This window comes from Rhinolophus sinicus, linkage group LG07, assembly GCF_036562045.2.
Source record: "Rhinolophus sinicus isolate RSC01 linkage group LG07, ASM3656204v1, whole genome shotgun sequence".
In the NCBI taxonomy this organism is placed as follows: Eukaryota; Metazoa; Chordata; class Mammalia; order Chiroptera; family Rhinolophidae; genus Rhinolophus; species Rhinolophus sinicus.
In genome coordinates this window covers 1857209-1881644 of record NC_133757.1, presented here as the reverse complement: position 1 = coordinate 1881644, position 24436 = coordinate 1857209, and the positions used below count along the sequence as shown (strand labels likewise).

The 24436-nt window shown below is 54.3% G+C and overlaps 1 protein-coding gene across 1 annotated transcript in view; it reads left to right on the top strand.

Moving 5' to 3' along the window:
* GLRX3 (glutaredoxin 3) overlaps positions 1-4631 on the top strand; it is a 29203-nt gene extending 24572 nt beyond the window's left edge. Inside the window, exons 9-11 of the mRNA XM_074338793.1 lie at positions 994-1033; positions 1119-1211; positions 4350-4631. Coding sequence (XP_074194894.1) covers positions 994-1033; positions 1119-1211; positions 4350-4400 — 184 coding nt within the window. The 3' untranslated portion in view covers positions 4401-4631. The remainder of the gene's footprint in view (positions 1-993; positions 1034-1118; positions 1212-4349) is intronic.
* Positions 4632-24436: the final 19805 nt, after the last annotated feature.

Genomic DNA, 24436 nt, shown 5'->3' with positions numbered 1-24436 from the left:
GGTGTATCGGCTGTTAGGATGCCGTGGCTGTTAGGATGCCGTGGCTGTTAGGATGCCGTGCAGCTGCTCACACTGGGGCCCGGTCTCCTGGACCCCTTGCAGCTGCTCCTGTGGCTCATTATTTGTATCACACTGTTCGATTCAGAGCTCCACGTCCTGGAGTTCAACTTGAAGGTAGACTTACGTGGTGTGGGTCCTTTATTCAAACCGCTTTTTGTTCTTTCAGACAGTCCCTTTTTTGGTACTGCTGCTGATTTATCCTGTCTTATTTTTTTCACTGTTTCTGCACATGGACAGTTTTCTTGGGAACTTGTTTACTAAGTAAACAAGATTTTCCTCTGCAGGTGGTTTCGGTTTTTTTTTTTTGAGGCATTTCCTTTGGCCAGCTTTTGGAAGTGCACACATGCCCTCGCCCACTGCAGGGACTCGGCCTACGTTCCTGCTGATTTCCTGACCACGTTAGAGTGAAATCCTTCCGGGTAGATGTATGTGGTTGGAGGTCGGTGCAACCACAGATTTTTCATGCATTCACACAAGTAGAGTTCATGATACAGCATAAAGAAAGCTGTGTCTGGCTTTCTGCATACTGAAAGCGGCATGCGTGTTCTGGAATAGGCAGACCCTCACAGTGCGGGCGGCATTGGCAGTTTCTCCCGGCCGGTGAGCCCCGCTCAGCCCGTGCGCCAGCCTCCAGCCGTGGCTGCGGGCCTCAGTGTCATCTCCCCTTAAGAAAAAGGACGCTGACCCTTGTCTAACCTAATGGTGCCTAGAGGAAAATTCGCAGACATTTGTATCTTGGGATGACTTATTCTGTGTAGTTCTTGACAGATTAAGAAGTAAAATCGTTTCCATTTTTCCACAGTAAATTTTGTTAGCAACAAATGTTTTATTTACTTTTCTTGACTTTTTAAAACACAAAAATAGGTTTTACAATTTTTGTTGAAAACAGAAATTTTCTGTATTTCCTGTTACAATGTTTTCTCTTTTTTGTAGTGTTGAATATGAGACATTTGATATCTTGGAGGATGAAGAAGTGAGTTCTGTGTTTTCTGTCCTTTGTCTTACTTTTAATCACTGCAGTGTGGTGGAAGGTTTCAGGGTCCCTTCTGTTTCCGTAGGTTCGGCAAGGATTAAAAACGTTCTCCAACTGGCCAACGTACCCCCAGCTGTATGTGAAAGGGGAGCTAGTCGGAGGATTGGACATCGTTAAGGTAAGGTCAGGCAGAACTCATTGGCCTCCTGCACAACTGAGAGCTTTGACGTGTGCGAAAATTATCATTTCATTTTGAACAGAAACTCGGGGGTTGTCCTGGCCGCCTTTCCTTTCTGGCCCCATCCCGTCATTTCTAACCAGTGTTACCGTTTCTACGACCATCCTGTCTTGTCCTTCTCACTGTCACTCTTCTTGCCTCTCACCTGAGCTCGTCGGTCACGTCCCCCAGTGTGGGGCCTTTCCCGACGTGCTGAGTCCCTTCCGAGCGCCTTCCGCTCCCAAGGGACTTCCAGCTCAATCCCAGCTCTGGAACGTTGTGTCAGAGAAGCCGAGTTATTCCCAGCTCCCAATTTGATTTTACTCCCAATGTATTAACGGCGATAGGACTTTTCTGCATGTTTTCAGCTTTTCTTCACCCTGGCTCCTGCTGCGGACGGCCTTGCGTCTCCCACCCTTGCGTCTTCCACAGCTAATCTGTTTCTGTGTCCTTCAAGGCGTCTTGCCTGTGAAGCATGTACAGATTCTTCCAGCAAGAAACGCCTGTTTGGCTCCTGCTTCTGAAGTTCTCCTTTCCTTCCTACTTGTGTTGTTATGATGACTATCTTCTCGTGTCACTCATTTGGCCTCACTCACATGCTCTTGGGTGACGGAGTGAAAGGTGCTAGGCCCTGGGCAGGAGGTCTGAGTCCCAATGCTGGCCCGGCACTGCCCGAGGTCACCTACTGACTACAGTTTCCTAAAAGGAAAATGCAGGATTGCGTTGGGTGCCATCCAGGCCCCCGTTTGGTTCTCAGGTGTTAGCAAATGGGTCAGCTGTCAGGCTGTAAGCGTGCTTCGCGAGACACCGCTTCTTATGCGTCTTTGATGGTGAATTTCCTTCCTTGGTTTGCTTTGCGTCAGCGCTCTTTGAATTTTAAATGGGCATGACTTCTCTTCCCAGATTGAAAGTCTAGAATTGAGGGCACCCCTGTGCGATCGCACCAGAGCTGTCTGTTAGCCGACCCCCAGAGGGAAGCTGAGCTTTCCTGTCCTCACAGCCTCCCCCACCCCACTGCGCCTAGGGCTGTGTCACGGTGTTGGAAGAGCGTGGCAGTGGATGGGTGTGGGACGGCCTGCGCGGGAGTGGGGTACGCTGGAGAAGCACAGGCCCCCCCGGCCGGGCTGGCGGAGCTGCTTTGGCCCGGCCGTCCTCTGCGCACGGCCAGGAGGCCTTTCCTGCAGTCACATCCCTGCCGTGGTAAGCGGGCAGCAAGTGTGAGCAGCCGTGGTTCCAGCTATGTCACAGGGCAGGAGGCTCGCGCTGGCACTTGGGGACGTAAAGGCACTCGGGTCTACCTGAGGGTATCAGCACGGGGGTCGGGCCGGGTTTGTAGACACAGGCCTTCGGGTGCAGAGGCTGCTGGCCCCACGTTGTCTCCATGCAGGTGTGTCCTGCTGGGCTCCCGTGTGCGGCCCACTTCGTAAGCAAGCCAGTGAGGTGTCTTCCTGGTAAATAAAGTCTCGTTCCTGGCGGGAAAAAAGGCCTCACTTAGCAGCTTTTGAATAGTCCTAAAGCACAAAAGTCGGCCTGCGTTTGTTTATATATGTACGTGTGCACACACACGTGTGCGTATTAACTTCTGTAAGACGCAAACCAACAGTCTTTAAACCCCAATTACTCTTGAGCCTGTTCTGGTCTGAGTGTTCGGTAACCTGTACCGTAGCCATTGGTAACTCTTGGGAAGATACAGTCGATAAGTCTCATTGTCAGCTGAGCTGTGGGCAGCTTCTTTGTAGGTGTGTAACAGGGTGTTGTGTGATTGTCATGTGCCCCTGCTGAGAACAGACACGTTTGGAAATGTGCGCTGTTGGCAACATTTCTTCTGGAGGAGATGACCGGGCCTAGCTCCAGACTGCCATTTTGCTCTGTTTCTGGCAGAGCGCAGTGGTTCAGCTTTAGTTCAGTGGAAACATCAGTTGGTTCCAGACGGATCTGTCCGGCTGGCCTCTGCTGGAGCTCTGAGGGCCTGTTGTGTGGAATGGCGACTGCGTAAGTGGATGACTCGTAGCTCAATGGTGAATAAGTCTCAACGTCCTCAGAAGAACAGCTGCTAATTGATGTGAACTCAGTGAGTCCATCTCCCCTCTAGCGAGTGGACAGTTCACTGCTGCTGACTGCTTGGCCTCCAGACATTCTGGAGCCGACCGTGGCCCTCTAGGCTGCTGGTGGCCATTGACGGCAGTGACGATGACAAATGCCCTGTGCCACGCACACCGCTGGGTCTTCCAGCAGCCCTGTTCTCAGCGGAGGAGACAGACGTAGAGAAGGGGGTGACTGTCGCGGTGTCACAGCCAGTCTGCCCGTGAGGCTACGTCCTCCCGGAGGGCCTTCAGTGCAGCGGGATCTCTGCTTGGCAAGGGGTGGGCGAGCCCCAGACACCACGGGGCCTGCCTGAGTGTGTGTTGCAGGATCGCGCCCGGTTGGGTTTAACCCAGAGAGGAGCTCGCGTGGGTTTGAGTGGTTTTACTGATTGCTGTACATGCTGCTCATAATGCTCTGACATGTTACATCCGGTTGAATGTTCACGTTAAACTAGAAAATCTTCTCTGCCTTTTTGTCTTAAACTCGATGCTGTATTTCAAATTTTAATTCTCAGAGATAGGCACAAAAGTTTCTGGATTATCATGTCTTTTTAATGATTTCTGGCCTTCACATTGGTATTTACGTGGTAGGTAGTTCTGTTGCTTTTCCAGGTGGGGTTGAAATAGTGAAGTGTGTTACTACTTGGGGGCAGCAGGCGTCATGCGCCCGGTGGGTGAGTGGGCGTTAACATCACATCCCTTTTTCTTTCATTCAAATGTTCTTTTCCTCTTTATAACTTGTTTTAATGGTAGGCTTCATAGTTTTGCTTCAATTCCTGTATTCGCTAATGCTAAACAATCTGTTGGTTTTAGAATACCTTTTCACTTTAATTTTGTGATCTTATCGTTTTTATGACATAATATTTAGTTTGAGTGTGTTGGTAGACTGGACTTTTAATCCAATAAGGTGTTTCTTTTGCTTCTCTGATACAGATGAAATCTGTACTTGTTTAGATATTTTCATTTTTTATATATACACGTTGTTACTGTTTTCTTTTTCTTTTTTTTTTTTTAGGAACTAAAAGAAAATGGTGAATTGCTGCCTATACTGAAAGGAGAAAATTAATAAATGTTAACCTTGGTGCCCAATTATTGCAAGAAATCTTTCATTACAGTGGAGCAGTTCATGAGTTAGTCGTCAGAAATGGACTGGGAGAAGAAAAATGCGTCTTCCCCATTTTCGCTTTGTGTATTCCAGAAGGTTGTGCTAAATAAATATATGTTACATTTTTTCCCCACCAAAAATAGAATACAATAAACATGTTCAAATTAATTAAAAATAATTGTGTAATAAATGTGCATCTTTACAGTGATGTTAAACATAATAGTTACCACTTTAAGTTTCCTTTTCTTAAGATGTGGGTTTCTTGTAGCGGTTGAGGAAATAGCCTTCAAGAAACAGAGAACTGGAGTGATGGAGTCTGTAATCCACACTATTTAGAACAACTCACAGACCAAACCAATGGCTCCCCTCACTGGCCAGACACCTCTTTACAGCTTGGGAAAATTCCAGTTTACGTCTTTTTTTTCCTGATGGCATTTCTGAGCTTGGCCCTGGTGAGAGCAGAGGTGACGCCGGCCTACTCGGGCTCGCTGCTCGCTGCCGAAAGCACCAGCCGTGTGTCACCCGGAAACCGGAGGGAGTGACTTCTCACTGAGTATGTCACAGAAGGTGCTTTCTTCATAATGGAGAAGAATGTGTTGTCAGCTGGTGTGAAGCATCACAGCTCATTTCAGTCGCTGTATGGACAGGATTGATTTCACTCTTAAGTAGGTTCATAACATCCTGAGGTCTGTGAAAATTTCAGCAGCATTTTTGACCCTGAGTCTAGCATATTGAAAAAATGGGTGCTCCCTCAGGCCTCAGTCACGCATGCCATTAACAGGTGACCGGATTCACTTCCATGGTTCTTAGATTTTTGGAGCCCCTGGGGCCTGTGTTATGGTCATGAACTTTCCCACCTATTGATTGGGCCGTTAGGGCTCCACAAAACCTGGTGGCAGTAAGGAAGGGGCGTGCGAGCCAGCATTTAGAAAGGAGACGGACCTGCGTGCAGTGCCAGTGAAGGGTAGCTCTCATCGGACGCTCGTGTCCTGTGTGCTGAGCGTCAGGCGGGCTCCCTCTGTGTGTGGTGGTGCTGTAAGCAGGAGACAGCTAAGACTGGGCGTTCACAGAGGGCGGTCTGTCTGCACAAGGTCCAGAAAGCGACTGTTAAAGGGACCAGAAAGGCCTCACAGAGAAGGGGTGGTGTCTCCTCTTGACATGTGTGGAGCCTGGAGGTGACTTCCTTACGAGGGAAGAATCCTAGGGAATTGCTGCCCACTTGCTGTCCACGTGGGGAAATGGCCTGCAGGAATGGGTAGTATCTAAACTGATTTTGCTTGGTAACCAAGGATGGAAAGAATAAAAGCAGTGAAAGGAGTTGGGGATTGTGTGCACGTGAGGAACTCGGGACATTAAGACTTTGTTCTGGGGGTTGGGGGTTCCGTCCAGGATTCTTGCTCCCTAAACCCAAGGCCGGGTCCTTGTGCGACGCGGCCCACCCGGGTGTGTGGTCTCTGCCTTTACACCTGTAGCGAGAAGTGCCAGGACTCTGCCGGCGCCGGGGAGGGCGGGCAATCTTCCTCGTCGTCACCTGTTCACTTTGTCAAGTCCCAGGATTGACATGAAGGAGGCCTCGTGGGTAGGGGTGTTGAAACTTGCTCCAGGAATGGAAATGGCCCTCGTGAGGATCAGAGGACGGGGGGAAGGGGGACTTGGACCTTCTGGGTCATTCTGTGGACAGCTGAGCCTTGCAGGGCCCCTCTGTCCTTGGCCTCTCTGTCAGGGACTCCAGGCCTTGTCCATCTTGACTGACCACTAGCTCGAGAAGGAAGAGGAACGTTATTTTCAATCTTGACAAAAATGTGTGTTCAATCCTACTGAGCAGTTTAGGTGAGACTAATTTTTTAAAATACTAAGCACAGTTTTGAAATTAGAAAACCTCATTTTAATAACTTCCTTTAAAGAAAGCTAGTGGAGCACAGAAGCTGAGTTGATCTCAGCGAAACGTGCGAAGCCCTTGGCTAGGTAATCAGTACCCGCATCGCGGAGAAAGCCACACCCCTAGGCCCCGCCTGTGGTCACATCAGATGTTCAGAGCTTATGGCTGAAATGAAACATGGTTTCTGATTGAATTTTTTAAATTAAAATCAGTTTTCTTAAATTTGACAATTGGTACTTGTTACTAAAATCCAAACCCCTTTTTCTGTAAATACAAGTAATTTGGTCCTTTGCAGATAAGTTCATTTTTTTATACGTATTGCAAATGCTGAGTTCTGGGAATGGATAGACGTTAATGTAACATACTGCTGCTTCATTCACCAAAATGGGGAATTACAAAGACAAGTTTGTTTAATTGATACCCCCTCTCTGGTGTGGGAATCGGGTTTTGTTTTTTTTCACGTAGCTTTGTCTGATGTTTCCTGATGTCCAGAAGGAGACAGTTCAGTGGGCTTCAGGGACAGTCGGGCTCGTAAGAGGGTGACAGGGTCGCCTGTGGCTGGTGTGTGCCCAGCTTGCCGTGCAGTCTCAGGCCGCAGCGTCCTTTGTGGAAGAACTCAACGGTGCATTTAAGTCACCACCAGTTAAGGCCTACTCAGTGCTCTGAGCACCCCCACCCTGGCTGCCGGGCAGTACCCACAGGAGGCTCTCAGCCAGGCACCTTGCAGAAGCCTCAATTTCTACATCTGTGTTAGGGGTACTGTGGATTTTAAAAATGAAGGGCCTGGACGCAGAAAATGGACTATAAATTGTAAAAGGCCTCTGCTGGGCCCGCATCTTCACCTAAATGGTTGTCATTTTTAGATAGTGAATTTTAATATTGAAGCATCACAGAAGCTCCAAGTTTCCCCTATGAACCCAGACAGGGAGAGTCTGCCCTTTTTCGTAGTTGCTTGGGGTGTACCTGCCCGGTGGCCCAGTAAGGGTTTCTGTCCCCCTCAGGTACAGCCTGGCCTTGGGACCAGCACATTGAAGCTGGACTTAGAAGTCTACTCAGGAAGAAGGGAAGCTTGATATTTGCATAGCAGTTGAAATAGTTTTCTATGCTGTTACCTGTGTTTTGTGTTTTAATAAAGGACTATGATATAATGAAAAATTAGGAGTTTGAATGCCCTCAGAGAGCCACTCCCCCCTTTCAGGTCTGAGGAAGGTTCCAGGGCTTTAGCCTTGGTGGATGTCAGCAGAGAGGGCCAGCAGTGGAGACCTCGCCTCTTGGGGTGTGGAGCAGCCCAGGGCACTTGTCCTTGGGGTGTCCTGGGTCTCACGAGCTCCTGCGGGGTGGGGTGTGCCCCACCCTGCTCCGCACCTGGCTGGTGGATTCAGCGAGGAAAACGGAGAGCTGTGTTTGGGTGGTGGCTGGTGGGGACAGTGCTGGGGTTCCAGGTTCAGTGTCCTGACTCTTGTCTTCTAACTGCGTGTGCTTCGTTACATTTTGTAGACCAGGGGTGTCCAAACTTTGTTCAACGTTTTTCACCAAGGGCCATATGCGGTAAAATACCCAAACAGCCGGGCCACTCACTCGAGGTGATGTACGTATTGCCTCACCTGGTTTATTTAAGTAAACTATATTTTTGGAATTTGCTGTGGGCCAATTAAAAATGGATTGTGGGCCGCAGTTGGCCCGAAGGCCGCAGTTTGGACACCCCTGTTACAGACCTTTAAACCTCTGGTTGCTTTGAGTCTCACTGACCTCCCACACGTGGGGGACGCCGTGTGTTGGCATCCTTTACTCACAGGGCATTGCCACTGCTGTGTATGAAGGGTCGGGCAGGAACACAGGTGGACACATGTATTCCATGTCTGTTCCTGCGTCCCGTTGGACCCAAGTCCAAAGATAAAGTGGTCAATTTCAAGATGACAGCATGACACTAAGTGTGGGCCCTTCTGTCCACCGGGCCCTGGAAGGCCCTGCTTGCTTCAGAGGGTGTGGTCTGAGGCGCGATGGGGTGGGGGTGTGGGTGTCAAACCCTGACCCAGGTTCTTCCCTAATAGATGCCCTTAAGGAACCACTGAATTTAACTGCTGCCCTGCTGATAAAGCTTCTTTGAACTCGATCAAAACTGTTCACTACAGAAACGAATAATTACCCTCAACGTGGCCACCTGTCCTGAGTCTGCATTCCTGTGTGGATGGGACAGCACCTCACACCTGCTCATTACGCATCAGGTACCATCCCAAGTATTTGACAGTGAATCGCTACAACCCTATGAGGAGGCGTTACCAGCCCATTTCACAGATGGAGGAACCAAGGTTAAGCAAGCTGCTGCACGTGGGGCTGGTATATGGCCCTGAGGCACCTGGCTCTGGAGTTCACCCCACCCCCACCCCTATGTGGAGATATGGCTCTTTTTCTCTGTGAGTTGAGAGGGAGGCCTGAGGACACTGAGCTCAGAGATGGGCCCCAGCTGGTCCTAACAGGGCAGGGGGCTGGTGCAGGAGGTGGGGGCGGGGCCAGCTTCCTCCGCCACCCGCAGGAGAGAAAACTGACCATCCCAGGAGCTGCCCTGTGTTGAAGGCCAGGTGCTGCTAGGGGCACAGTGCATATTATTTAGAAATGCCAAGGCCGCAGCACAGTGGGTGTCATGGGTGCTCTTTCTGCCGGCGGAGAAAGAGGTTCGGAAATCTGCCAAAGTCAGCCAGCCAGCTGAGTGGTTGAGCCGCGGTGCAAACCAGGCTGGACTCGTGCCCCTCCTGGGCAGCGAGTGGTCATTCTCCTTAGTAGGCGCTGGGGGTGGGGAGACCAGAGCCTCCTTGAGAAGAACCCCCCTCCAGCCTCCGGTGCAGAGCTCTGGGTCCTGGGTGGGTGCTGTTACCTGGGGCCCCAGAGGGGCGACGTCGTGACCAGGGGCGGCCTGGCGAGCAGGTCAGCGCTCAGCGAGCAAGCCTCCAATCCTATGTGCAAAGGTTGACCTAAGTCAAGCGAACAAAACTTTACGTGTGCTGTCCTCTTATCTTGACAAATACACTACTGATGTCCTGGAGGACCACGTTTGAATTTAGAATGACCCATCTTCCGAGTGCTGTTCTGGGCTACCATGGCAGGGCGCCATCTCTCCCCCCACCCTGTTTTCCTCCCCCTCCTCAAGGCTAGGGGTACGGAGGGTGGACGCGCGGCCCGACGTCGAGCTCTCCCCTCCGCCCCTCCAGCACGTAGCTCAGGTGTGCGCTCCGTGGTCAGTGCAGGAGCACGTCGCGGGGTCTGCGCAGGCTCCCGGCGCGCCCCCTCCGGGAGGGCTCTGTCCAGGTGTACGGACTTTCTGGAGCGGTTGGCCCGGCCCAGGTCACCGCGGTTCTGGAGCGGTCAGTCCCAGTGCGTCCGCCTTCTGGAGGGGTGGCCCTCGGTGCACCACTCTGTTCTGCAGAGGTTGGCCTCAGTGCGCTCACCTTCTGGAGAGGTAAGTCCTAGAGCACCCCACCCACCTTCTGGAGGGGTCGGTTCTGGTTCGCCCGGTTCTGGAAGGGTCAGCCTGGGCGCTCCCCCTCCTGGACGGGTTGGTTCCGCGTGACCGACCCCCTTTTGGAAAGTCCCAGTGTACCCCCTTCGACAGAGCTCGCTCCTGTGTGCCAGTGTGTCCCCCTTCTAGATGGGTCGGCCCTGGGTGCGAGGCTCCTCCGGCCAGGACGTGGGGCCGGTGCTTCCCGGGCAGGACGTGCAGACACCAGCTTGAACCAGACGCCAGGCTTAGAGCTCGCAAGCCCTGCCTGGGGTCGCTACACTTGACCCCTGTGTGCCGCGGTCGTGGGGTCTACAGGGGCGCCCCTCTGCCTCCAGCCCTAGTGCCAGGGTCCCGTGTGACGCTGGCAGAGCTTCCCAACCCCCACAGTATATAGCACAGGCCCAGCGTGACCTTAAAGGGGCCAGGCCGGGTCGCGAACTGCCTGCCATATACGGAGAGAGCCCCGCGAGAACCTCGCAGGCCCAGTTCCCTCGAATGCCAGACGACCCAGGCGGGTGCCCTGGCTCCCAGGTTACTGTGGGATCCTAGAGGTCAGCGCGCGGTTAGCGCTCGACGGGCCCCTGAGTAGCCGCCACACTGGCCGCAGACCTTGAGGGCAGCGGGAGACCGCGCGTGTCCACGCGAGGGCGCTGCGCACCGCGCTCGGGCCCGATCCGCGCCGCCTGCAGGGCCGGACGCCGGGCGCCAGAGGGCGCGCGAGGACCGAGGACCGCGCCGGAGCCGGCCTGAGCAGCCCGAGCGCGCGCCGTGCCGTGTGCGCGCGCGTCCTGGCGTGTGCGCGCCCTGGCGTCTGTGCGCGCGCGTGGGGGAGGCAGGTCCCAGCGCCTCTGCGGAACCAGCCGCTTTCCGGAGGGCGCCCCCTGGGAGGCGTGGCCCGCGCACCTGTGTGGACGTCACCCGCCACTTAGTAGCTGGGCCAGGGCGTTCCCTGTATTACGGTTCCGTCCTCGGCACGACTTCCCAGGGCACAGAGACCGCGGAGCTGGGGCTGGGACCCGAGGGCTCCCCACCCAGCTGCCCCTCTGGCAACCCGGCCCTTGGGAGGGGGCTGCGAGGTGCCCGCACGGGTGGGTTCCCCCCGCAACTCCCTGCGGCCCTGCCTCGTGCCTGGGCCCTTGGAGGCCACCGTGGCCCAATCAGCAGGGTCTTGGGGAGCAGGGGACCCCAGCAAGGCGGGCGCTCCGAGACCTCCCCCTGCCTGGTCCTTGGCGGGGCCCAGTTGGTGGTGCCGCGCTGCGAGGGGTCCATTGGGCCTTGGGGTTTGCAGTTCTGCAGGTGAGACACCTGTGAGCCCTCCTGGCCCCAGCTGCCAACAGCAGCCAGGACCCTCATCAGGCCTGTGGGCGGCCTATCACAGCCCCCCCCCCCCCCCATTTTATCCTGACAACCCCTGGCGTGGGAGGAAGGGCAGCCTGTTCATTCCTGAACACCTCACTCAGCATCCCTAGCGATCTGTGTGAGCACAGAGGCCACAGTGCCTGGTGCCTGGGAACACACGACAGGGCTGCCCAGGGCACCTCAGCAGGCCCTGGTCGCTGGCCTCTTTGGGGTCAGCGTCCCCCAGAAAACTATCAGTGTCTCCTCAAAGAGGGGAGCCAAGGGAACTTGGGGGATAGTGGGGACACTTGGGGTTTAGTTTTTTAAATTTAATGTTTATTCTTAGACTAGTCTTAAGATTTCCAGAAAAATTGGAGGGTTCCCATATACCCTCCTCCGCCCAGTTTTCCATGTTATGAGCACCTTATGTTAACATGGATCATTTATTATAATTAATGAACCAATATTGGTACATTATTAGCTGAAGTCCATAGTTTTTCAGAGTTTCTTATTTTTTACTTAATGTCCCCATGACCCCATCCAGGATCCCACGTAACATTTAGTTGTCATGTCTCCGTCAGCTCCTCTTGGCTGTGACGGTTTATCAGACTTGCCTCGTTTTTGATGACCTTGGCAGTTTGTGGTCAGGTGTTTTGTAAGATGTCTCTGTCGGGATTTGTCTGAGGTTTTTGTAATGATCAGACTGCTTGGGACAATGGTTTTTGGGAAGACCACAGAGTAAAGTGTGGTTCTCATTATGTCATAACAAGGGTGATATACATGGCTTTTGTTATATGGGTCCCTGTTCTTCTGTTTGGAATGTTTCCAGTGAAGTGAAAAAAAATGGGGTTATGGGCAGCATTGAGGGCCTGAGCCAGGCTGGTGGACAATCACTGTGCCATGGCACCCCCGCAGCATGGAGGGCTGGGCCTGGATGGGCGGCCGCTCCAGCTGTGTGGACCCCTTCTCCCTGCCCCAGCGCCCTGTCTGTGCTAACGGCTGTGGTCACATCCAGGTCTCCTGGAGCACACGCCCTGCTCTCGCTGGCATCTGAAACCTGCCATATTCAGTGTCTTTGCTCAGCCAGCACAGACAGAGCAAGTCTGGGACCGGCTGGGTACATGCCCACTGCCTTGCCCAGGCCTGCAGTGAAGGCAAATGCAGCTTTGCAGTGCTGGGCTGGGGGGCAGCTGTGGGCACACGTCTCCCACAGGGATCTTCAGACAGATCCGTGATTTGTGCCCCAAATGGGACTCCTGCGCTGGGTTTCGGCCATGCCCACAGCCCAAGAGCCAGGGGTGTCTGTAGGGGTCAGCCACTCTCCCGAGCTCACCCCACCTGGCTGGACAGCCTCCCGCCTGGGCTAGCGGACGTGGGCTCATTACCTTGTCTGCCTTAGGGAAGGTATGAGCTGGGCAGTTAATAAAGGATTTTCACTAAAGAGGGAAGAATCATTTGGCAAACTGGCCTTGGTCCCAAACTCAATAAGCTGTCAGAGTTTTAAGTTTGGTTCATTTCCATGTGAACCTCTGCTGTTCGGGGGAATTCAGCCCAGAGCCAGAGCTGGGGTGAGGCTGGGCCCCCTGGGGGAGCCGGTTCCCTCTCTTCCCACGTGTGGAAGCGCCAGGGCCCTTTCTAGCCCATGCTGCTTCAGCCACCCTTCCCGTCCCCCAGGCTCCCAGCAGGTCCAGAGGTGCCCACTGACCCTTCTGAACACTTCCGCCGGGTGGGCAGGTCTGGCCTCAGCACTTGGGCTCCTCCAGCCTGTTCTCCAGGCCAGTGGGCCTTTGACAAACCTTCAGTTAATCCCAGGTTCACATGCCACTGTAAAAAACAGATTGCTCAGAAAAGATTGCCTGGGCAGGGAACTGTGGGGAGAAGCTGTGGCAGGAATCCAGGTGCAGGTGGGCTGGACAGGTGTGGCCGTGGGCCTGGGGAGAGAGAGTCCAAAGGCTGCAGTCCTGGACATGGGCGTGAGTAGCGGTGACAAGAAGCGAAGGCCATGCTCGGGTCCCAGGCTGGATCCGAGGGGGCAGTCCTCGCAGCCACTCCCGGCCACGGGCGCCGTGCAGCGATGTGAAGCCTGCCGCAGGCCGTCTTCGTGCTGTTTGAAGAGGACACGAGCGGCGTCCTCACCACCTGCTGGGCCAGGCCTTCTCAGCAGGCCCGTCTGGCGTCTTCCTTAGGTCCCGTTGTTTCAGAGCTACAACTGGACGGGTGGCCCTTACCTGATTATCACAGCAGGATCCTGGCGTCCAGAGTGGGGGTGCAGAGCCAGCACCGACCTGTGCTGCCTGGCGATTTCATAAGATTCCCTTCTTTCTGGGTATGCTTGGTGTCAGTGATGCTTTCATGCCAATGGCACGGTTGCTTTTGTCACCCCTGTACCAGCTATCTGTTGACACAATAGCAGCAACTTGCCCCTGCCCCCACTTCACTCTGCGTCTGGTCTTACCTGGGCCCTCACGTGTCTGCTGCCCTCTGGAGGGTCGGGGGCTCTCGTGTATGTAAGGTAGGTGGGGTTGGCTGGCCCTCAGCCCGTGCCATGGGGCCTGTCATCCCCCACCTCCACCTGTCTGGGCTTGTCCTCACTATGGTCACAACATCCAGAAGGCAAGCGGATGTGTGCAGCCCCTCTGAGCCCAGGGTGCAACTGCTGTCCTGTTCTCTCTGCAGCTGCAAAGCGCCTGGGTTCCGGGGGCAGAGGGAGACTCTGCCACTTAGCCACAGAGGTGCCCTGAGATGGTTGAGGGGTTACGGGTCCAGTACCTGGGTCCCTGAGAGCAGCTGCCAGGTGGTTTTGTTGGGTGGCAGGTAAGAGCTGCCATTCACAGAGAGCAGGATGGAGAGGTCCCAACCTGGGGGGTGCCAACCTGGAGGGTCAGCCAACAGGTGCCAGTGTGCAGGTGATATGAGAAGGAAGGGACCAGGCTGGTGCCAGGACAGTGAGTCCCTGGGGAGGCAGAGCCAAGGGTCGGGCCCTGCAAGGAAGCCAGGGGCCACGGCTGCTGAGTGGGTGCAGGCGGGTGTGAGAGGGACAGAGCCCCTGTCCTCCCTGGTAGCCTGGTGGCTGCCTTCCATGCTGAGTCTATGGGGGCTGCTCAGGCCTTGGATGGCCAGGCTCCTGGCGCCTCTGCAGTGAAACTTGGGCAGCCCAAGTGGAGGGCTGTGTTAGGGTGACAGGCAGGTGGCATGTAGGTCAGGACGTGCTTGGTTACAGACAGCAGTGTCCCTGGGGTCGATGATTCTTACCAGCTGGATGTGGGGTGGGCCCGCGCCCGCCTCTGACGGGCACGCCGCATGCCCGAGACCGGCCCTTGGTGCTGTGAGCCGACCTGGTCATGGTTCCCGCGATGATGGTGGAGCCGGGGCTGCGGGTGGTCCCGGAGCTGCAATCTGGGCAGGAAGGAGGGTGCTGAGTCATTGTGTGTGTGGATACTTTTACTCACGTGCTTTCACATTGGTGCTCTGCAAGGGGTCCTGGTGTGCGGGGGCTTTTTCAAACAGGAAAATCTGCAGGAATGCCACCGCCACCCCCAGGCTGCCACCTGGCTGTTCCCTTCCTGGCCCCCCTGCCTGTCTGTGTCGCTAATGTGCGAATGCCCTTCTGCTTGAAGGCATCTTATAGCTTTCTGCAGCCGGGGCAGCTCATCGGAGGAGGAGGTCCCGGCCCTGGCCGTGGGCAGAAGGGCCAACCGGTGAGAGCCCAGTGGCTGCCCCCCGCCCCTGCCCCCGCCCGTCAGCATGGCGCATGCGCAGTGCCAGTCGAGGTCCCCAGAGCCACGCCATTCCCCTTGAAAGGATAACCTGAGATCAGCGCCATCTTTCAGAATTAACTTCTCCTTCCAGCGAACATCAGAAGCTCTATAATTTCATTAGGAGCAATCTAATACTCCACTTGCTTTTATTAGTTTGAAAGCTGCTCTCAGGCCCATGGCAGAGTGGCCCAGAGGACAGGGTGGCTTGAAGGACAGCAGGAGGAGAGTCCACCCTGGAGGTCACAGCTGCCGTGACCTACAGCCCTGCCCACAGACCCGCCCCTTCCACTGGATGCTGCGGGACTCGAGGCAGCCCGGGAGGCTGAGCACCGCTGTCTGAGTTTTACAATCCGCACGTCTGCATGCAGTGGAGCTGTGCTGCGCGTTAGAAGGAGGGAAATTCGGACACGTGCTGCAGCGTGGGGGAACCCGGAGGCCGTTCTGCTGAGTGAAATGAGCCAGACACGGAAGGACACATCCTTCTGACGCTTATGTGAGGCACCTGGAGCAATTAAATCCACGGACAGGACCGTGGTGGGCAGGGCCCGGGGGCGGGGAGAGCGGCGTGAGCGCTTGGTGGGCGCAGGTGGGTGCAGTTTCAGGTTTGCAAGGTGAGAAGCTCTGGAGAAGGGGGTGATGGCTGCACAGCACTGGGAACGCACTCACTACCGAACTGTGCACTAAAAAATGATGACTTTAAGTTCTGTTTTACCTCAGTTATATAAGAAACAGTAACTTTAAAATTCCTCCGCCTCGGGCCGCTTCGCTTTAGCATTGATGCTCGATTCCAGTGACCCTGAAACGCATCAGCAAACGTCATCCCGCAGCACAGCTGTTAGGCCAAGCTGGAGTGCGCCCCTGGCCGCGGATTTGGGCGTGACCTTTAACCCTGTTTCTCCTGGGCATGGGATGGCACCATCAGCATCGCACCAAACACACAAGCTGGAGGATGAAGACAGACACTTGGGAACGGCTGAGCAGGGGCCGTGGTTCGTCCCATCAGTGTGGCTATTTTAGGTCCTCAAATACCAGGGCGAGGTCATGTACCTACCGTGGCTGTGTGTCCCCGCTGGACTGGCCCATCCCACGCCATGGCCGCACAATTATCCATGGGGCCCTCGGCCTGTTCTCCAAAGCATCGCCCCGTGTGGGTAACTATAGCGCCCAGGAAGGTCCTGGAAAGCCAGGATGAGTTATCACCTACTAGTGAGGAAAGGAAAGGTGAGCGTGGGGTGAGGGTGAGGGCGGGGCTGGGAGGTGAGGGCGGGGCTGGGAGGTGAGGGCGGGGCTGGGAGGTGAGGGCGGGGCTGGGAGGTGAGGGCGGGGCTGGGAGGTGAGGGCGGGGCTGGGAGGTGAGGGCGGGGCTGGGAGGTGAGGGCGGGGCTGGGAGGTGAGGGCGGACAGTGAGGTAGTGAGGGCTTCAGCTTAACCACTGTTGGCTCCTAAATCTTTCATAAAATTAATATGTGGTGAAATACACACGACATAAAGTGTACCGTCCTAAGCATTTTAAGTGTACAGCTCAGTGGTGGTGTGCTCACGTTGTTGTATAACTGCTTGCCCCCAAATCTGCAAGGTCATGGGGTCCTTCCAGAGCCCCGAGAAACCCCTTTTTCATAACGAACAGACCATTTTTATTTCCATAACTGAACGTTGCTGGTGGCTGGGCCAGTCATTAATGATCACCGAGAGAAACGCACCCGACCTCCCCCTGGTTCCTCCAAGTCTCTATGAGTAAGTTCTTTCAGCTGAGGACTGAGAACAACCATTCATCCAAAGTCTTAATTGGTTTTTAATATATGAAAGGCTCTTACCGTGGCCTTCCCATGAGGAATTCTCCCTAGTCTTTAAAGAGGCTTCTGCAAAGTCAAAGCAATTCCCACAGGTTATTTTAATTCTCTTGTTATATGGATTGTACAAGAAGTAGTCAGCAGATGAGTGAAGTTTTTCTCTTTAAGCTGGGAGGCTGTGTATCAGCCCTGGAAAGCCCTGCTGCCTGGCCCGCTCCCTCCCCCGTCCCTTCCTGATCCTGTCTGGTGGCTGGGGGGGGGGGGGGGGGGGTGCAGATGTCAGTTTCATAACAGGGTAGCTCTTCCACGTGCAGTTCTATGTCTCATGTCTGGTACTCAGGACGGCAAGAGGTCACTCACTGCCCACTGTGGTCGGTGTGTCCTTGGTGGGTGCTCAGCCTTCATCTTGAAGTACCCACCACGAGGCCCAGGGCAGCCCTGGCTGGCACTCGCGGGCTTGCCAAGCTGTCTTGAAATGGTGGCTGGTAAGGGACCTCTGTCTAACCGCAGAGGCTAGAAGCCTAGTGTCCCTGGTTCAGCGTGGGATTCAGGTGATTTCTGGACCATCGCTTCCTTCACATTCAGTGGAGCAGTTCCCTCTATTCCTCTGGCCACAGTGGGCGATGGTCAGGGCAGGAGGCGTCCTTTCTTCAAAGCTGGGTGGTCACGGGAATGGCCTGTTGACCAGCCCCGGGCTCCCAACCGGACTCCTGTGCCTGTAGACCCCTGGCTCAGCCCTTGGCCGCCAGTGCTGTAAACCTGTTGAGAGTCTGACACCACAGATTCCTTAAACACTGGTATTTCATGTCAAAAATACTGGCCCAGAGACTTAACCACATTCTCAAAGGTCACAAAGGGTTATAAAGCCAATTTGAAAGGGTGTTTGTTGTGAACACAAACTTATGGACATTTTTCTGTTTCTTCTTGGTTTTCATTGTTCAGTGGGCAATGAGATTTATCTCATACTTCTGTTCTCATTTTCCTCCAAAGATAATTATACGTGATGCACTCTGGTGTGCTGAGGTCCCCTTTCTGTGTTCCTTGACTTTGAAAATGTGAAAGTTTTATAAATTGTGTAATAAAAACCTCGGATGAAACAAAAAGCTCTTTCTAATTACATGTGTTAATCTTGTACACGTCTTCATTAGGGGTTGTGGTGTATTGGAGAGATGCGTCAAAGGTGGCAATTAGGAAAGTAGCCTCATCAAATACGGGTTAAGATGATCTTCTCTGTTGACAGTCGAGAGTAGGGCTGGACCCGGAATATGGCAAGTCTGCATGTGTCTCCCGCCTCTCGGGCTGTGACGAGTGTCCTCTTCTCAGGGTACACAGAGTTGGTCATGGGGCCATTTCAGGGCCAGAGTGCTTCAGGCGACGAGCAAGGCTCTTCACATATGACTACACTGTGGCCTGATGGCAAAATTGAGTGGTGACCGAGTGTCCATCTTGCAGATGGGCACAGGTCCTGAGAAGTAAGGGCAGGCCGGGTGCTTGGCGGGGCTTTGAACCCAGGTGTGTGGGTCTGAGCCCAAAGCCCCAGGGCTGTCCCTCATCCACAGGTCTCCTGAGCCTGCAGGACAGGTGACGGGGGTGGGTAGGGTTAGGCTGCACACGCCCCAGGAGCCAGCAGGCAGAGTGTCCTGCAAGGACTTCCTCACATGCCATGGCTGTCCCTGGTACCCGTCGGCCAGTGGAGGAGCTTGGCCTCACACAGGTCCCTGCAGCACCCTGGACAGAGGCGAGGGCGGCCAGTGCGAGGAGGGACCCAGTAGAGGGGACTGGAGAATGACAAGGGACAGAGACCTTAAAACCAGCCTCCATCCCTGCCTAGTCAGGCTGTCAGTGCAAGTGTTTGGTTTCAGAGCTGAGAATGAATTAGGACAACTTTTCAGTGAAAAACACTTAGGTAACAGTTTACTGGTCCAGTTGAGGAAAGAATTATGGGAATTTATTTTCTGCAGGAACGGGGTATTTAATTAGACTCTGATAAATAGTCTGGCTCTACTCTTAGCGTTTCAAGGGCTTCATTTTCCTCTTGCTGCTGCCATGGTGAGCGGCGTTAGCTCCTTTGGTTTTTATCATTATTTTCATTCTGTTAATTGGCTCCACCAGCCAGATGTGCCATTTATAAAAGCATTGGGTATTCTGTGCAGCGACCACGTCCACCTGAGAGGGCGCGTGGCGGGGGGCGGTGTGGCGTTTCATTGAGAGGCCATTGGGAAGGGCCGGCAGCCAGCGCCCACCCTGGTCCCAATGCGCTTCCTGCCGGGAGGGCCCTGCGCCCCGAGGGGCGAGGCCAGGTCTGCAGTCTGCCCACTGGGCACGCCTGTGTGAGGGTGGCCTTTGCCTGGTGTCAGGGCGGGCCGAGCAGATGTGGCAGACGTTTACCAACAGGAGTGAGCTTCTGGGTGATCCGTCACTGTGACTGGGCCTACGGATTCGGGTGTGACTGTCAGCAAGGTCAGGGTACACGTTCAGTGCTGCCCTCCTGCCGCCTGGCGCTGCTTTGGGGGCAGGGCTTCAGGGTCTGTTTTGTCACCACATGGCAGTGGTTCTTCCTGAGGTAGTGACCTGTCCCCATCCCCAAACCTGGCACTAAAGGTATAAGTGAATAAACAGGTACAGAAACCTTAACTCCTGCGTGTGGTCACGACCGTGCTGTCTTCTCATATATTTAATTCGCGTTCAGTCTCCTGAACGACCCTGTGAGATACGACGCTTTTTAGGAAGGTGAGAAAAGTGACACGTGAAGAATTTAAGAGTCTTGATCCAAGCCACATCATTAGTCAACAGAAGATTCAGGAAACCCAGGAATTCTACGTCCGGGGCTTAGCCCACAATGTATCAATGTATATGTAGAGTGCATTCTAGAACATTCTAGAATGTGAGTTTCTTGAGTGTTTTCTACTGCCAGGCACTGCACCAGTTTCATGAGCAAAAGGTGAAGGAGACCTGATCACCTTGACCCTTAATGCCCACGTAGGACCAAGGCAGATGTGCGCTAGCCAGCGTGTTGGGGGTGGCCCCCTGAAGAAGGGGCAGCAGCCCTGGACACTGGACAGCCTCTTGTACACAAAAATCATCTGCACAAATTCAGGCTGGAGAAGCCCTTGGCGGGGCAAGGTGGGGCGTGTGGGTTCCCAGCTGGACCACGAGATGCCCGACCTGGGCCAGCACTGTCCTTGCTGTGTGGCCTGGGCACATTACTTGGCACTCTCTGTGCCTCTGCCCCCCCATTGTCTGTTAAAAGAGGTGCTGACAGAGCCTTGCTTTGAGGCTCAGTAAGTGGGGTCATGTAGTGCTCTTAGCACAGGTCTGCAGACAGCAGCTACTCACGTGGGTTATGAGAACTGCACGTGCTCTGGGGAATGTGTTTCCCTTTTTCCTTCTAAATTACAAAAGTAATACATGTGCACTATAGAAATTCACACAATGTGGAAGTGTTTCGTTATAAAACAAAGCTAAAACGTGCCTCGTGCTTTGCCCTGCACCGTCTAGTCTCCTCCGGAGGAGCACCACTGCAGCTGCTGTGGCATGATCGACCTCAATTTACTTGGTCATCCCCTGGCTTGATGGATATTTAGGCGTCTGGCCTGTGGCCCCCTGCTCCTGCTTTTCAATGAGAAGAAAAGGTACAACAGCCATCCCTGTGTGTTTATATTTTCATTTGGAGGAGATTGGGACTCCATGAAAGAAAACCCAACATGTCCTGTGTCTGCCCAGCGGGCCAAGAGCTGGCTGGGGAGTCAGCCCCCTCGTCCCTGGGGTTTTCCAGTCCAGGAAGGCTGGCTGTCCACTGGTCATGACCGAGAAGGGACAGCTGGGCTGTGGGTGCATAACTCTGCACATGGAGGAATTTTGGCAGTGAACTTAGGAGTCTAAATAGACTTGTCAGTGGCAAAAGGAAGTGGTGAGAATTATATTAAGAAAATTATATTAAGAGAATTAAATGTTAATCGACAAATGGGAGTGCATCCAGGAAAGGATTCCCAAGCTGGTGAAAGTTTTCAAAACCCTGTTTTTGGCAGAGCACGGATGTTTAGCTTGAAAAGGCATGGGGACCACCACCAATGACCACCTCTTGGGTGGACAGCACGCAGGAGAAGAATGGAACTTCTTTCAGGTGGTTTCAGAGGGTGGAGATGAGATGCATAATTGCAACTCAGAAGAGGTTGATTTAGACCTAAATGCAGAAGGACCTTTTAACACAGAGATCTGTGTACTGAAGAGCTGGGCTGGACTTCCAGGACAGTATGGGGCAGGGGTGTGTGGATCCAGGAGTTATCCTCTCTTTTCTCCTCTTGACACAAGTGTGTGATGAGCAAACTGTTTAAAAATAGTAAATAATAAGTCAATAAAGCCATGTTCAGAAGAGGGACACGCGCAGGCCCAGGTGTGGAGAGAAAGCCCAGGGTGGGGCGGGCAGAGGCCAGGGCCAGGGCCAGGGCCAGGGCCAGACCGAGTGGTAGGGGCAGGCTTTGCAGGCACCACGTGCTGACGGTAACGTCTGCTTTTAACCACATCACCTGCAGCGCCAGGCTGCAGAAGCTGGCACATCAGGTGGGAGGGACGAGGTCCATGGGAAGAAGTTGCAAACAAAAATTATAAACCACAGGAAGCAGCTCACAGCCCACATCCATCGGGAGACAGCACGTGTGGGAGAACACCCAGCGAGGAAACAGAAAAAAAAATCACAGTCAGGAAGAAACACTAAGATGGGAGCTTTCAGGTTCTCAAGGAGACTGAGAAGGGGACGGAATCCTTAAGGTGGGAACAGGAGGGCACTGAGGGAAGTAAGCCAGGACAGGTCCCACTCCTGGGACACAGACTCTGGGAGGCAGGCTTGCAGGCAGGGTGTTCACTGAGGGCTCTCGGAGAGATGGCTAACAGGACGTGAGGGCAGGACAGGGCAGAGGGGGGAGCTCGCAGGGGGCTCTGGGGCTGGGCGGGCCCTCTGCATTGTCCCCAGAGAGGCAGGGGGCATACGTTCCCCTGGGCAGGGACTTGTCCTCAGCCAGGCTTGTGGCACAGGGCCTGGTTCTAGAAGTGTTTTCAGCACAATGTGGACATTTCAGTGGTTTCAGGTAGGTGTCCAGGGCCCAGGTGTCTCATTTGTTGAGTATAATGCTTTTCCTGGTGCAGACGTGGTTATTGTATTTGTGCTTCTGCAAATGTCATTTCTCTTGTGTTATAACCTAATCAAATGGCTGCCAGCTACACGACCCTTTGAAGCAGGTATTCTAACCACTAGGAAATCTTTCTCGCTAAAAAGCCGTGCATGGTGATGTTCATGTATATTTCATCATTGTTTTTATTTGAAATCATGTTTTTTTTTAAATAGAAATTTGTTGCCATGAAAAGACTCCAAAAGACAGCACAGCTGAAAACACCGAGAATCAGGGAGCTGGTTTCACAGAGCAGACTGCTTGGGTCACGGGGCCGGGCTGGCCGCAGGTGCTGAGCTGGCCGCTGGGCTCTGGCCAGGACCAGGGCCTGTGTACAGCTGGGTCTGGATTCCATAGAACCAGGCCCTGTTTTGTGAGTGCAGGGTGTCTGCAAATGCTCGGGGGCCGTAGTGTGGTAGCTGTGATGACCGCAACCTGGTGACATGGACACACTTCTGTGGAACAAGGATTCTGGACACTCAGTGCTTTGGGGGGCTCTGGTATTCACCCCACAGTGGTCTGAGTCTTTGGATCCCTGTGCTGTCAGCAGAGTCCTGCCTTCCCCCCGACTTGCCCAAGCATTGCTCCAGGCATCCCGGATATCTCTCCAGAGGCTCAGTGGAAACAGGCTTCCATATTCTTCCTTCTTCTGCGAGCGTTTCTTTTCCAGCTGTGCTCGTCCAGGCTGCAATGTAACAGTAGCTGTTTGCTTCCCCACTGGCCACATTGCACGTTTGTCAGTGGTGTGTGTGTCCTGGGGCAGTCAGAACACTGGTCACAAACGGTGTTCTCTCAGGTCTGGAGGCCAAAGTCTGAAGTCAAGGTCGGCAGGGCCAGCTCCCTGCTGACCCTCCGGGGGTCCTTCCTGCCTCTTCTGGCTCCAGGTGGCTCCGGGTCATCTTCGTTTGTGGCCACATCCTTCTGGTCTCTGCCTCTGTCTTCACATGGCCTTCTTCCCGGCGTCTTCTCTTCTGTCTCTTAACTAGACACGTGACACTGGATTTAGGATGCACCAGATAACCCAGAATAATCTCATCTCAAGATTTGACTTAATTACACCTGCAAAGACCCTATTTCGAATAAGGTCATAACACAGGTTCTGGAGGTCACGATGTAGATGGGGTGGGGTGGGGGCTGTGAGTGGTGATGGTTAACTGGTTTGTGTAAGTATAGCAGTCATGTGGAACAAGGTCGGTGGGCTTGTGGCATCGGGGTCCCTGGAGACCCTGGGGGAGCCGGTAGGAGGGTGGCCACCCCCACTCTCCAGGATGCGCCTCCCTTTTGAGGGCTGTGCGGGCTGCCTCCCCTGGCCCGGAGCTGGCTCTTCAGCCCCACCCTGGAGATGCTGAATCGGCCTGGGCTGGGTGGGGCCTAGAATGAGCCTCTCAGCCATGGTACCTACCCTGGGGATTCTAGTGCCAGTGGTCTGTGCATGGCGCTCACATCAGGTCACGGTGGTTATGAAGGGCCCGGGGTGGCGGGCAGGCGGGCGTGCCACATTTTCCCTGAGCATTCAGATTAGGCTGTCCGGCAGGAATCCCCCTGACAGGTATCACAGGTTGCCTTTTTAGGGTGGGCAGGATGGCGCTAAGAGCCAGGGGTTTCCTGCTGCCTGGCACTCCCCAGACCCCTGCCACCTGCTGGCACTCTGCCCTGTGAGATGCTTACAGGCCTGTGATGGAAAGTCAGTGACATCGACCCCAGCAGAAGCAGCCTGGGAGGTGTGGCCTTTGATGTGCTCCTGAGGCTGGGGCCACGTGGCCTGTCCCGCTGCCTGGCAGCTCTGCCAACCAGCTCCATGTGCCTCGGTGGCCCGAGCGGGTAGCGAGGGCGGCTGCCGTCCTGTGTATCCTTCCCACCTGGCCTGGGCTTGGCTGGGGGTGTGTTTGCTGGCGGCGAGGCCCCCCCCCTCCCAAGCTGGGTACTAAACATGGCCTCCACGTCTGCAGCACTTCGCATCAGCTGTTGGACAGGTAACCCCGGAGTCCCCAAAGGTTCTGAGTTGTCACACCCTATCCAGGTTGCCTTTGTGCATGCCCTGGTACCCTGTTCCACAGGCATTTGTTTAGCAATTGAATTGCATTGACGGTGATTTGCCTTTAGGCGTGGTGGCACCGCGCTGGTGGGGGGTGAGCTGGGTCTCCGCGCTGGAGGGCGCTTAGCAACAGGCATCAGGAGGCACGTGCACACACTTGACTTAGAGACTGCTCGGCTGGGAATGCGTCCCATGAGCCCAGGACGCAGCGGAAAGGATGCCGTCTCTGCAGCATTCATGGTATCTGCCCGAATGGCCTCCATGTGAATTAGTTCAAATGAAATATGGCTGCGCCCTTTCATGGCGTATTGTACAGTCATTAAATTATAACGTCAAAAAGAAGAGTTAACCGCGTGGGGGAAAGCTTTAGTACATAAGGCTTTAAAAGACATCAAAAGAGAAGACACACAGTAAATCTTATTTTGGTTAAAGGTAAATAAAAACACGGTAGCTCCCCCGTGGGGGCGGCCCCGTGGAAACCCAGGCCCTCGTCCCTCGTGTCTCACCAGGCTTCGTGAGCTTCGACCACCCGGCCA